Here is a 14,366-nt window from a genome sequence, read left to right as displayed (position 1 = left end):
ACAACTGGTGGGTCTGTTCAAGGATATATAAGAGTATGTGGCTATTATGACAACATTTCTATAAGTTTTAAATTTTATCAAAATAAAAAATTATCAAACAAAAACGCTTTCCCGTAACTTTCCTACTCATGATTGGTAAGATGACCCTGGTTCAAAGTAACTCTCTGAATCACATGCCCTCATAAAATGAGATGGACTTAGTAGGAAAACCTCATCAAATTTTGAAAAAGAGGATAAGTTTTCTTAAAACATGAAGTTTCAGGAGTGAATTTTAATCAAATCAATATGACACTTGCCTTAAAATATTTTTTAAAGTATATAAAATGCCAAGAAAGTTTTCTTTTCCAAACATCTAGACTTTACGATTTATATGGTGAACTCAGTAGAATCTCCCGAGCCCTGGGTGTGGTGGGAGGGGTGCTTAATGACTCAGAAAAACAGTGTTCCCAAATCAGCAATTCCATTTCAGATTCTCCTGCAGCTCCTGGGAGAAGGTGATGGATGTGGGCCCTGGGATACACAGATATTCCAGGATTTAAAGTGTCCAGAAGTTTGCCAAATCTATGTTAGGGAGCACACTTTTCATGAGCCTCTAGATGATATTACTAAACATAAAAGTTTTTGCCTTAACTTTGCCCCTTAGTTGGGTTGCTCAAAATCCTCCTAATTCCCCTTATCTGACCTTAAATGGCTCTATAATGTAACAACAAGTATATACACACACACACACACACTCATATGTATGTATATATGACATATATACCTTATATATCACATATATATATATCTTGTATATATCATATATGTGTGTATACATATCATATATATATAATGAGGTATATGCATATGGTTTATTTATTCACTGTAGAAATGAATAAAATGTATCACAAGTTGCTATTAAATTTTAGAATTCAACATATGTAAACAGGTAACATGGACCTCTTTGTCCGTGTACCTTTTTTTTTTAGCTTAAGGCATCATGATTCTCTTATCTTACTTTTCCCTTCAAAGTTTTCTCTTCCCTCATTTAGAGAAGGGCACAATTCAAAGTAGAGTAAGCACTGTGTCATTTTTCAGGTTTTTCTAGGTCTAACATGAGATTTAGGATTTGCTGGAAGAGGGAGGGAGTTGGGGCAGAAAAGGAATAGAAGCCTACCCCTTCTAGCCTTTACTCTTTCAAATATCGATCTCATGAACATGGTACAGAAAGAAGAGGGGCAGGGGAAGAGAGAGAGAGGGAGGGAATGCAGTGAAACAGCTGGGAAGAAAGTTGGGTCCTAGGGATGAATAGAGACTTTAGGGAACTGTGCAAAGGGTTAATAGAGAAGAACGTTTTCAGGTTACCATGTTGTTACGGGTTTGTCTCCATACACCTCAGAAACCACATTTCATTAAGTGTTTCTGACACAGGAGGTGATACACAAGAGAGAAAACTAATGTGTGACTAGGATTAGCATAGCTCTAAGGCTAAGGTCCATCTAGTCAAGGCTATGGTTTTTCCTGTGGTCATGTATGGATGCGAGAGTTGGACTGTGAAGAAGGCTGAGCGCCCAAGAATTGATGCATTTGAACTGCGGTGTTGGAGAAGACTCTTGAGAGTCCCTTGGACTGCAAGGAGATCCAACCAGTCTATTCTGAAGGAGATCGGCCCTGGGATTTCTTTGGAAGGAATGATGCTAAAGCTGAAACTCCAGTACTTTGGCCACCTCCTGTGAAGAGTTGACTTATTGGAAAAGACTCTGATGCTGGGAGGGATTGGGGGCAGGAGGAGAAGGGGACAACAGAGGATGAGATGGCTGGATGGCATCACTGACTCGAAGGAGGTGAGTCTGAGTGAACTCTGGGAGTTGGTGATGGACAGGGAGGCCTGGCGTGCTGCGATTCATGCGGTCGCAAAGAGTCGGACATGATTGAATGACTGAAATGAACTGAACTGAAGGGTAAGATTCTTCTACAAGCGGAGAGCTTTGTAGATAGAAAATATTGTGATCTGGCTTTAAAATTTTTATCTTACTCACTTTGAGTGAAACTAAATCACAGGAAGAATCCATAAAAGCATGTGTTAAGTGAAAGAAACAAAGTACAGCAACAAATCAGCATTCTCAGTTTTCAAAAATGCTGTCCCCTTTCAAACCCTGTGCACTGTTAAGGAAATTTAGCTTTGCCACCTCCTTAAGTGATTTCTATCTATCACCAGGGCCCAGAGCCTCAAGTGGCCTGGACAAAACACAGAGAAAGATTTCAACTAGGTTTGGATTTCAAAGTGACCATAATTTAGTCTTGTCACCATTTACCAGCAACTAAGATGAAAGGAGGGCTTCCCAGGGGGGTCAGTGGTAAAGAATATGCCTGCCAAGCAGGAGACACAGGTTCGATCCCTGGGTTGGGAAGATCCCCTGGAGAAGGAAACGGCAACCCATTCCAGTATTCTTTCTGGGAGAATCCCATGGACAGAAGAGCCTGGCGGATTACAGTCCAGGCAGTTGCAAAGAATTGGACATTACTTAGCAACTAGAGAACAACAAGATGAAAGGAAGGGAACAAAGAGAAATTTTATTTTGCTATAGCCCTGAGGCAAGCGGAGGAAGAAAATATATCAAGACACTTCTACACAACTATCAGAATGGACAAAATTCTAACAACTGACGCCACCAAATGCTGGTGAGGATATGGGGCAACAGGAACACTTATTCGTTGCTGGTAGGAATGCAAAATGGTCCAGCCACTTTCAAAGGTAGTTTGGTAGTTCCTTATAAAACCAAGCTTACTCTTACCATATAATTCAGCAATCATGTTCTTTGATATCCAAACAAGTTGGAAAATTATGTCCATGCAAAAACCTCCAAAGGATGTTTATAACAGCTTTACTCATAACTGCCAAAAGCTTGGAAGCAACCAAGATGACCTTCAGTAAGCAAATGGATAAATAAACTGGTCCAGCCAGACAAGAACTATTATTCAGCGGTAAAAAGAAATGAGCCATCAAGGCATGAAAATACATAGGGGAACCTTAAATGCATATTACTGAATGCAAGAGGAGAGTGAAAAAGTTGGCTTAAAGCTCATCATTCAGAAAACTAAGATCATGGCATCTGGTCCCATCACTTCATGGGAAATAGATGGGGAAACAGTGGAAACAGTGGCAGACTTTATTTTTGGGGGGCTCCAAAATCACTGCAGATGGTGATTGCAGCCATGAAATTAAAAGACGCTTACTCCTTGGAAGAAAAGTTATGACCAACCTAGACAGCATATTCAAAAGCAGAGACATTACTTTGCTAACAAAGGTCCGTCTAGTCAAGGCTATGGTTTTTCCAGTAGTCATGTATGGATGTGAGAGTTGGACTGTGAAGAAAGCTGAGTGCCGAAGAATTGATGCTTTTGAACCGTGGTGTTGGAGAAGACTCTTGAGGGTCCCTTGGACTGCAAGGAGATCCAACCAGTCCATTCTGAAGGAGATCAACCCTGGGATTTCTTTGGAAGGAATGATGCTAAAGCTGAAACTCCAGTACTTTGGCCACCTCATGCGAAAAGTTGACTCATTGGAAAAGACTGTGATGCTGGGAGGGATTGGGGGCAGGAGAAGGGGACGACAGAGGGTGAGATGGCTGGATGGCATCACTGACTCAATGGATGTGAGTATGAGTGAACTCTGGGAGTTGGTGATGGACAGGGAGGCCTGGCGGGCTGCAATTCATGGGGTCTCAAAGAGTCGGACACGACTGAGCGACTGAACTGAATGCAAGAAGTCAATCTGAAAAGGCTATACCTTGTATGATTCCATCTATCGGACATTCTGGAAAAGACAAAAACTATAGAAAAGAGATAAGTTTCCTGGGAGGGAAGGAGAAGAAGAGGGAGGGATGAGCAGGCAGCGCACAGAGGGGTTTTAGGGCAGTGGAAGGACTCAGTACAATACCATAATGATGGATACATGTCATTACACACTTGTCAAATTCTCAGCATGTACTGTGCCAAGAGCGAACCCAGCTATAAAACTACGGACACGGAGGGATGACAGCTTGTCAACCGAAACAAATATGCCGTCTAGTGGGGGACGTTGATAGTGGGGGAGGCTGTGGGCGGGGTAGGGGGAAGAAGGAGGTATGAGGGAAATCTCTATACTTTCTTCTTAATTTTGCTGTGGACCTCAAACTACTCTAAAAAGTAAAGTCTATAAAAAAGTATACTACATATACATATAACATGTGTATTATATAAATATGTGTGAGTGTGCGTTCCAAGTTACTTCAGTCGTGTCCAACTCTTTGTGACTCTATGGACTGTAGGTTGCCAGGCTCTTCTGTCAAGGGGATTCTCTAGATAAGAATGAAAGTGAAAGTCGCTCAGTCGTGTCCAACTCTTTGCAAACCCAGGCAAGAATACTGGAGTGGGTTGCCATGCCCTCCTCCAGGGGATCTTCCCCACCCAGGGATCAAACCCGAGGTTCCTGCACTGCAGGCAGATTCTTTTATGCTGAGCCACCACCAAGCCCATGATGTATGTGTACATAGTTTATATTTAAAGACTTCAATAAGGGTGGTGGAGGGAAGGACTGGGAGTGTGGGATTAGCAGATATAAACTAGTATATATAAGACAGATAAACAACATGGATCTCCTGTCTAGCACAGGGAACTATATTCAATGCCTTGTGATGAACCATCATGGGAAGGAATGTTAAAAAACAAAGAATGTAAAAATGAAAGACTTTAATAATAAATCTTTTCTTTTAAAGTTTAACATTGACATCACTTCCCTGGTGGTCTAGTGGTTAAGAACTTGCCTTGCAATGCAGGGATGTGGGTTTGATCTCTAGTTGGGGAACTAAGATCCCACAAGCCAGGGAGTAACTAAGTCCGCAAGTCACAAGAGAATCTGTGGGCAGAGCAATGAAGTCCGTGCGCCACAATGAGTCCATGGACCTCAATGAAAGATCCTGCATGACGCAACTAAGACCTGAGACAGCCAAATAAACAAATAAATATGAAAAAAAATAAAGTTTAACATCGACTTATTTCCCCCTTAGTGACGGAACAGCAGGTTTGCTCCAGAGTTTATCCTCGTTTTTGAAGTGGACACTGGCTGGTTATGCAGGGCTAGGTTGCTAAAGACCTTTAATCCTAACTTCAGAGGAAAGGAGTTAAGGCAAGAGCAAGAAAGGCCTCTTTTGGGAGAAGAAATGGGGCGTTTCCATTTATGAAAATGCCAAATGAAGCAGGAGGACCCTCCAGACCCTCCCTCTGGCTGAAACCCTGCGCCTCTCCCTCAAAGACCAGTTTGTCACCACTAGTCCTAAAGGGACAGGACAGTCACAACCTGAGAGGCCACCTGACTGGGCCTGGTCCCTGAGCCGATGAGACAGAGGCCCTGAGACGGGCGTGACCAGCCAGGTCCCACAGACGAAGGCCGACTAGCACCTGGGGCTCGTCGTGGCGAAGGGGATGCCACTATTTTTTCTAACAGTTTTGACCCCAGGGACATTCCAAGGGGAATAAAAACCAATTGTCAGTATTTCTAGCTTTAAACATCATTGCATATTAGGCACTAACAGAATTCCTCAGCCCAGGCTAGGACTCCCTTCTGGTAGAGCTCAGACAGGGTGCAGCAAGGTGGAAGGTGGGGAAGCAGGACTGTGGTTTCCATGACAACAGTGCCATAGCAGCCAGCTTACATCAGGACCACGGCTTCCACCTTGTCTCTTCCACGCCCCCGAGTGCTTCCACCACCTCCTCCTGCTTGATCAAGGGAAGCAAGATAATCTGTTTCCTCAACTGGAGCCAGGAACACCCTGGGCCCCTGACTCAATTTAGAATATTAATTTCCAGGATTATGTGGTAGTTTGAATGGGAGAGGAGTTTGGGGGAAAATGGATACATATATATGTATGGGTGAGTCACTCTGTTATGCACCTGAAACAATCACAACATTGTTAATCAGCTATAAAATACAAAATGAAAAATCAAAAAGAAAAAAACCCACAACATAGATTAAAGGGGAAACTTTTCTCTTCAACCAGTTTCATGACTATGAGATGGATTAATACCGTAAGTCTCCCTAGAGGTCTGAGCCGAGGTTGTGACGTGTGCGTGCTCAGTCGCGTCTGACTTTGTGACCCACGGACTGTAGCCCGCCAGGCTCCTCTGTCCATGGGATTCTCCAGGCGAGACTGGAGTGGGCTGCTATGCCCTCCGGGTGACTGACCCAAAGTACATGAAGTAATTACATTTATACACACACACACACACACAGAGAAATGCAGCAAAGGAGTTACTTTCCCAAATGAAATAAGTTTCTCCCTGCCGCTCAGAAATTGCAATGAGGCTTAATACATTTAGGCTTTTCCTCACCTGATTAATAGATACAAAAGACAGGTATTTATGGGCAGCAGGTAGAGCAGGAGAATAAGTAGAAGCGTATACAGGTTCCTATAGAGCAAAGCAAGAGGATTAGAGATGAAAAAAGACGATTTATCAGAGCGGGGTGGAGGAGGGGAAGGATAAAAACAAGGCTTTTTCTCACAGAAAGTTAATTTACTCATTGCAATTTCAATTCTCTTTCCAAGAGAGTCCTTCCTACTTGTTTTATTTTAGGATGCTAACAGAAATTCCCACAGAAGCACAGTAAATATAACCAAATCAATTCCTGTGCAGTACCTGAGTTATTGGCAAGATGACTGCAATTTACACAAGATATTCAGACAGGGGATCCCCGACTTTCATGGGCCATTTCAACATTGAATATAAACTATCTTCTTTAAAGCCTTTCACGTTTTCTCCATGATTCAAACAAAATTTCAGGATTTTTTGATGGTGGCCATTTTGACCAGTGTGAGATAGCTAATGGGAAGTTGCTATATAACACAGGGAGCTCAACCCAGCGCTCTGTGATGAGCTAGAGGGGTGGGATGGGGAGGTGGGGTGGGAGGGAAGCTCAAGAGGAAGGGGACGTATGTATACTATGGCTGATTCCTGTCGTTGTATGGCAGAAACCAACCCAATTAAAAATAAAATGTAAAAAAAGGGCGGGAAATAGGATAGCTTTCCATGCTGGGTTGAGGTGACATCTCCCCTCGGGCTAAGAAAACCAAGCAGAGAGGGGTACCCAGGGGAACCGTCTAGGATGAGAGCTGTGGTGAGGAGACCTGTGTTAGAGTCAGGCTTACCCAAAGCAGATTAGAAATGTCATTATCATCTGTAAATCCTCCTTCTTCCTACAGGTTAAAACAAACAGGAGACGTTGCAGAGTGTCGGAAGAGTAGGGTCAGGTTACGGCGTCACAAGCATTTCCCAGAACTCTGTGCTGGGTTCCAGGAGCAGCGTGCACATGCCCACACAGTCAGGTGGCACAAACAAGTGAGCTCATCCCCCATCCGAGGTGATTATCTGTGACCTGGGGGCCAGACCAACCGCCCTCCGCACCCTCCTACTCTTGGTCCTTCAATTGACCGCATGCTCTTGAATCGTAATTTGGAATTTCAATGGCACAGGCAATTCAAACACGAAGGTGGCAGACTGACCTGCCTAGAATTTTCAAGGACGTGTTCTGAGGACAGCACAGAGCTTAGCTTGATTCACTGACTTGACACTTTGATGGAAGCACAGGCAGGTATCAAATCCTACCCTGTGGCTCAGACACAGATGGGGGTCGTAACCACAAACTCTATAAAAGGTTCTGACTTCCTGGAAAACGCCTACAACTTTGGGTGGTTATCTTGATCAAAGGGCCTGGGAGTCACTGTCTCTGCCTAAATATCAAAATCAGGCCAAAATGGGGTTGAAATTTTAAATAATGATTTGGGGAAAATACATAACTGCAATTTAGGTGAAATAAAGAGACTTCTGCCAAATCCCTTTTCTTTCAAACTTTGCTTTGTTTCATTTCTCTCCCTCTTGGGATGGGATGAGTGGCTCTGAAAGGGTCATGTTCCTGGTGCTGTGAGCCCAGCCAAACCTACAAACTACGGTCTTTACCATCTTTAGAACTAATTCTGCTGCTACTGCTGCTAAGTCACTTCAGTCGTGGCCGACTCTGTGTGACCTCATAGACATCAGCACACCAGGCTCCCCCGTCCCTGGGATTCTCCGGGCAAGAACACTGGAGTGGGTTGCCATTTCTTTCTCCAGTGCATGAAAGTGAAAAGTGAAAGTGAAGTCGCTCAGTCGTGTCTGACCCTCAGCGACCCCATGGACTGCAGCCTTCCAGGCTCCTCCGCCCATGGGATTTCCCAGGCAAGAGCACTGGAGTGGGGTGCCATCGCCTTCTCTGAGAACTAATTCTATATGCTACAAAAGCAAAGATGTATAAGTCAGGTTAGCATTGTCCTAGACTAAACCAAGCGCAAGAGGAAGGAAAAAGGGACAGCAAGAGAAAGAACCCAAGCTATTTGTTGTAGGAAATGACAGGGGCAGCAAGGTAAATAGCACTCTTAAGTTACAAACCATCCATCCTAATTTTAGGGGGATAAGTTTGGAAAGTAAGGAAGTGATGTTAAGTTACATCGTCTCTTGAGACACGATTGATCTTTTTGTAGGGAAAGGAAAACACTAGCTTATTCCCCAAATTGATTTATGGACCAAAAGAATACATTTTTTTTTTAACCTTACAGGACCCCAAATGAGATGCCAGTTAGAGCACCAAAATTTTGTTTTGCTTTGGAACAAAGCCTTCAACAGAAAGAAAAACAGTTTAAGATTTTCAAGGCATCCCTCACATCTTTTTTAATGTGGTTACACAACAATCTCTAATTGCTCATGGGTTCACATTATATTTTTATTGGATGGAGAAGATTTTCACAGGGGAAGTGATTTATATAAAGGCCCATCTCCGTTTCCTGCCTCCTTTGCTTTTCCACAGGCTGTAACCCGTGGGACCCTGCTTAGCATACACAATAACAGCTCGAGGAGGCCAAACTGTAAAATGTTTGGTAACCACGAATATGTGCCTTCAATGAATTCAGAAACTGCAGGAAGTGATGACCTGACAGTAAATCCCGTCCTTTTTCCCTTGGAGGAAAAGATGGAAGGTTCCAGAGCTTGTGCCCCTAGCAAGTCTGGCTCCAGCCCAGGCAGCAAGATCCTAACTGCATGGAGCATGTCCTTCCTTCTGCAGAGAAGCATTCAGATACTCAGCAAACCTTGGCCATGTCTCAAGCTCCTCTGTCTGCCTTCCAGCTGCCCCCGGGACTGTCTTAAGGCAGATCAGGTTCAAGGCAGCTCTTCTACCACATCTGAGCATGGCTAAGGTGTGGCTGAAATACACAGCCCGCCCACGAAACCGAGGGCACTTCAGAGGCCATGGGAAAACCACCTGACCTCAAGAGAACCACGATTTCCCAATGCCTGCTACAGAAGCCCAAAATAGATGGGCTTATTTTAACTTCAACGAGCTTATTGTCTTGGGCCAAAGTGAACTAGGTTAGGAGTAGGAGAGCGATGATGAGTTCACTGCTGGTGCAGAACCCCTGAGCCCAGGACAGCACTTCCCACTCAAGCCACGGCTGCTGTGGGCAGGGTTTACCACCCCAGGGGCAACTGTAGTCACCTTCTCCCTCTCTTGCCTCCTGAGAATCTCAGTCTAATGTTAAGGCTGTTCTGATCACATCTACTATTCTGAGACTTCTGGTCTACCCAGCTTCTGCTGATCTGTCCCCTGAGTGGAGCAAAGTGCTGAAACTGGATTCTACAAATAGTATTTGTAAGAAATCTACCTGGCTTTGTACTTTGTAGCCATCCTTTTTACCATGCCATGGGGGACCTGACTGGGGACATTTCTTTGCATCTTTCAACATGACCAAGAGTTAAGAACTAAAGTTACCTTGGAACCAATACTTTCAAATCAAACTTTTACATAAAGTTTGTGGGCAATGGCAGTCAGTCATCGGAGGGACCTAATTTTCCTACACTTCTGGATCTCATTCTGGAAATACAGATTTCCTATGTAGGCTCTTTAATATCCAGTCATATCTGAGAGATTTGCAAATGGCTGAGCATTAACTGTCTTTAGTGATTATCTTTGAAGTCATGTCTGACTCAAAAGAGAATTCAAATTGCTGTTCCAATTTAAACTAGGAAAACACAGAAGAGCCATAGGAAATAGTGTCAGAACTCTGTCTTCATGGCCCCATGGACACACCTCCTTCTTATGTACGTTTCTGAGTGCATCAAGGTTATGTTCATCACTTCTCTCTTCCACAGAGGCTTATTACATTGTTTTAGAGCTGGAAGGGGTCTAGGTGATCATCTGGTTGGAAGCATTTTTCCTTTTTGTTTGAAGACCTGTGATCCTAGCAGTTGGCCAGTGGTGTGGCACAGTGCCCACACTGCCCCCAGCCAGCAGGTGCATTTGCCATCACAGGGCCAGGCAGCAGGAAATCACTGTTCACTTTGAAAGTGTGCACTGACTGGTCAAAAGCTGGTCATTATGATTAGTCATTTAACAATTCATTGGTACTTTTGCATATGAAATGCTTGCCCAGATCAAAAACAGTGTTACTGAATTTTCTTGAAACTTGTAACATACTTTGCTATACTTTCTCAATAAAAGGCTTACCTGATCATCATGGACATGACTTCTGTGACATGTCCTCACCGACCACAGCTGTGTCCTCTTGTATATTCATGTTTTAAATCTAGGCCTAGGACATTCAAACCCATATTCTATATGCAACTAATAAACGGTTAGCAGTCAATGAGGTTTTCATTCTAAAGGCTTTAATAAGGTGACTTCCTGGCAGTCCAGTGTTAAGGGTTCCATACTTCCACTGCAGGGGACACAGGTTTAATCCCTGGTTGTCAGAGAATTAATATCCTGCATACTATGTAGTGTGATCAAAATATACATACACACACATCTATGTCTATAGCTACATATATAGATATCAGTTTGGTTCAGTTCAGTTGCTCAGTTGTGTCAGACTCTGCAACCCCATGGACTGCAGTATGCCTCTACAGATATAGGTATGTAGATATAAAAGGGTTTAATAACACTGTAAAATCAGACGTCATTTTAGAAGATTTGAAACAGATAAAAGTGCACACTTCCAAATATAGGAATCTGCCTGCTGATGCATTAGGTATGTGGCACTGTTCCCAATTCTAGGGCATCTCAAGACTTCAGCTGGTGATTAATTGAAGCTGCTGTGGGCAGACTTTAGGTGTGGACCCTAGTGGCAAGAGAGAGCTGATGCGTCCCAGGGTAGTAACTCGTTAAGCTATGCATGCTTGCCTGGTGGATGCACATCCAAGCATGATGTTAGTTAGAATGCCTTTTCTGAGCACAGACAAGGTTACCTTCTTCTTGAGTGACTGCTCCGTTTCTTGGATGTGCAGGCTGCTGGTGATGGAGGCTTTGCCATATTCCTGCTTTCTGTTGAGTCTGTTTCTCCAGTCTTCCTCACCGCTCTTCTTCAACAGTGCTAATCTAAGAAGACATGCCAACCAACAAGTTCAGCACCAATCCTTCCTTGGAAAAGAACCACAATTTAAGAAAGTTAGCCATAAGTAAGAAATGATCATAGCTGCCTAATTTGAATCTTTCTGAATGGCATTTATTTGGAAGAAAGTATGTCTGGAAAACTAATATACTTATACTCTGTAGAGTATTATATTTTCTAAGATGGTCCCAAAGGTTTGAAAGCTTGATGGAAAAGCAAATCTGAAGCCTGACTTCCCAGATAAAAGATGGAATGTCATTTTACCAAAGGAATATCTGTTTTTGCCCTGACTTTGGGCTGAGGGCACAAAGGAAAATAAAAATAAATGTCCCCAGAGAAAAATGTCTTCTGGTGACCCCTTCTGGTCACATGAGGAATTAACAGGTAATGCCAAAGGTGGATGGTACTTATTTGCAGAAAATATAGCAGAAATGAGTTTAACAATTAAAAGCAACAGAATATAGACAATCTCTGGATATCATACTTTTATAATTACAGGTAAAAGCTGATGTTTAAGAATGTTTCTGTTCTTCAATTCTAAGTCATGCTATTTTCTTCCAAATGAACTTGGTCTTTCCAATCTGCCTTCTTAATACAGAAACTTCTCTAGAAACCCATTTTAAAAATGATCACTCCAACTCTCCTCAGGAGATAGCTATATACAAAAAAAGAATCTAATTAACTCAGGTCTTTATCTAACCTACTTTAGGTCAACTATGGTGTCACTTGATAAAAAGCTGCTTGGATGTGAAAACTTGTGAAGGTTATTCTCATGAACACAAGGCTGTTTCAGTCTTGGACACTTAAGTTGGACAAACACAGGAAAGATTAAAAGCACAAAAGTGGTGATCATTAAACTCATTTGAGCTCGCGCTCAAACAATTTAAAGATTGGGGGGAAAAATGACTGGACCCTTTCCCTTGCAACTGGGTCTGCTGGGCTGGGTCTTTTAAAAATTTCATTAATACATGTCCATGAAGAGTGTATTTTTAAGCAACATATAAGCCCTGTTTTGGCTGTTAAGGCCTGTCAAGTCCCTTCCTTACTGGTCACAATGGAGACTGAACTAGATGGTCTCTAAGGGCCCTTCGACCAAGCGCCCTGACTCCATTAAATAATGGAATTAGAGATGGGATGAAACATATCGGAGTCCTCATGGAGATAACCTAAATGTCCATCAACAGAGGGATGGATAAAGAAGACGTGGTACATATATACAATGGAATATAACTCAGCCGTTAAAAGGAATGGAAGAGTCTGTCACACAGAGTGAAGTAAATTAGAATGAGAAAAATAAATATCGCATATTAACAAATACCTGTGGAATCTGAAAAAATTGGTATAGATGATCTTATTTACAGAACAGAAATAGAGACAGATGTAGAGAACCAGTGTATGGATACCAAGGGGGACAGGGGTGTGGGGTGAACTGGGAGACTGGGATTGACATGTATATACTATTGATATTATGTATAAAATGGATAATGAATGAGAACCAGCTGTAGAGCACAAGAACTCTACTCAGTGCTCTGTGGTGACCTAAATGGGAAGGAAATCCAGTAAAGAGGGGATATGGGTATATGTATGGCTGATTCACTTTGTTGTATAGCAGAAAGTAACACAACATCATAAAGCAACTGTGTTGTTTTACGCTAAGTCATGTCTGACTCTCTGTGACCCCATGGGCTGCAGCACACCAGGCTTCCCTGTCCTTCACTATCTCCCAGAGTTTGCATAAATTCATGTCCATTGAGTCAGTGATGTCATCCCACCATCTGTTGCTCCCATCTCCTCCTGCCCTCAATCTTTCCCGGCATAAGGGTCTTCTCCAATGCAATTATACTCCAATAAATTTTTTTTTAATTGAAGGAGAGGTATATCACACTATACAATAAAAGTTCAGTTAAGCAAATAAGAAAACAAGTTTTACAGTAAATATGAACCCATGTACATCTACAAATTCATGTATAACCATATTGTATACTTGTCTATTTGTTCAGTCAAATAAGGAAGGTAAGCCAGGAAGACTTTCCAAAGGGCACAAGAGCTTCAAACTCTGGACCTTTCCCCTCATCCAACCTCTTCCTCTTCTTCCTTCCCTTCCTTTCTCTCTATGTGACTGCAGATAAGACCCAAATGTCTACTCTATGAAATTATCACTTATCTGTGATATTGTGATTTATAATATACACTTGGTTATTGTCCTCTTTGCAGGTACAGAGCTCCCACAACTTGGCATTTCCTAAATGATGAGAGTAATAAACGTGTCAACTTATGTGAATGAGATGACCTTTAGAAGCATGTATGTGGGGATGTGTTGCTGGGAGAACCAAACATGTGATTAGAACTTTTAGTCCCACCCACTGACCTCCAGGAAGGAGAAAAGGGCTGAAGAGTAATTAAGTCACTGGCCAATGGTGACTCAACTCAATCACGTCTATGTGATAAAGCCTCCACAAAAAGGCCAAAAGGACAAGGTTCCAAGAGTTCTTGGTTTGGTGGACACGTGGAGGTTTGGGGAGGGTAGCACACCCAGGGAAAGCATGAAACTCCACACCGTTTCCTCACACCCTGCAGGGTCCGTCTCTTCTAGCTGGCTGTTCCTTAGACTGTTTTTTTAAAAGTTATTTATTTTTGGCTGTGCTGGGTCTTTGCTGCTGCTTGGGGGCTTTCTCCGGTTGCAGTGAGCGGGGTCTACTCTCTACTTGCAGTGCATGGGCTTCTCCCTGCAGTGGTTTCTCCTGTTGCAGAGCACAGCCTCTAGGCATGCGGGATCCAACAGCTGCAGCACATGGGCTCAGGAGTCGCGGCTCTTGGGCTCTAGAGCTCAGGCGCAGTCGTGGTGCACGGGCTTAGTTGCTTCAGAGCATGTGGGATCTTCCTGGATCAGGGATCATGTCCCCTTCATTGACAGGCAGATTCTTATCCATGGTA

General features: G+C 43.1%; 1 protein-coding gene across 1 annotated transcript in view; it reads right to left on the bottom strand.

Moving 5' to 3' along the window:
- Positions 1-14,366, bottom strand: part of SVIL (supervillin) — a 185,943-nt gene that overhangs the window by 44,458 nt on the left and 127,119 nt on the right. Inside the window, 1 exon segment of the mRNA XM_040248038.1 lies at positions 11,290-11,419. Within this exon segment, the coding sequence (XP_040103972.1) occupies positions 11,290-11,419 (130 nt within the window).

The sequence above is a fragment of the Oryx dammah genome, unplaced genomic scaffold (assembly GCF_014754425.2).
Source record: "Oryx dammah isolate SB20612 unplaced genomic scaffold, SCBI_Odam_1.1 HiC_scaffold_10, whole genome shotgun sequence".
NCBI classification, from domain to species: Eukaryota; Metazoa; Chordata; class Mammalia; order Artiodactyla; family Bovidae; genus Oryx; species Oryx dammah.
This window is presented reverse-complemented; position numbering and strand designations above follow the sequence as displayed.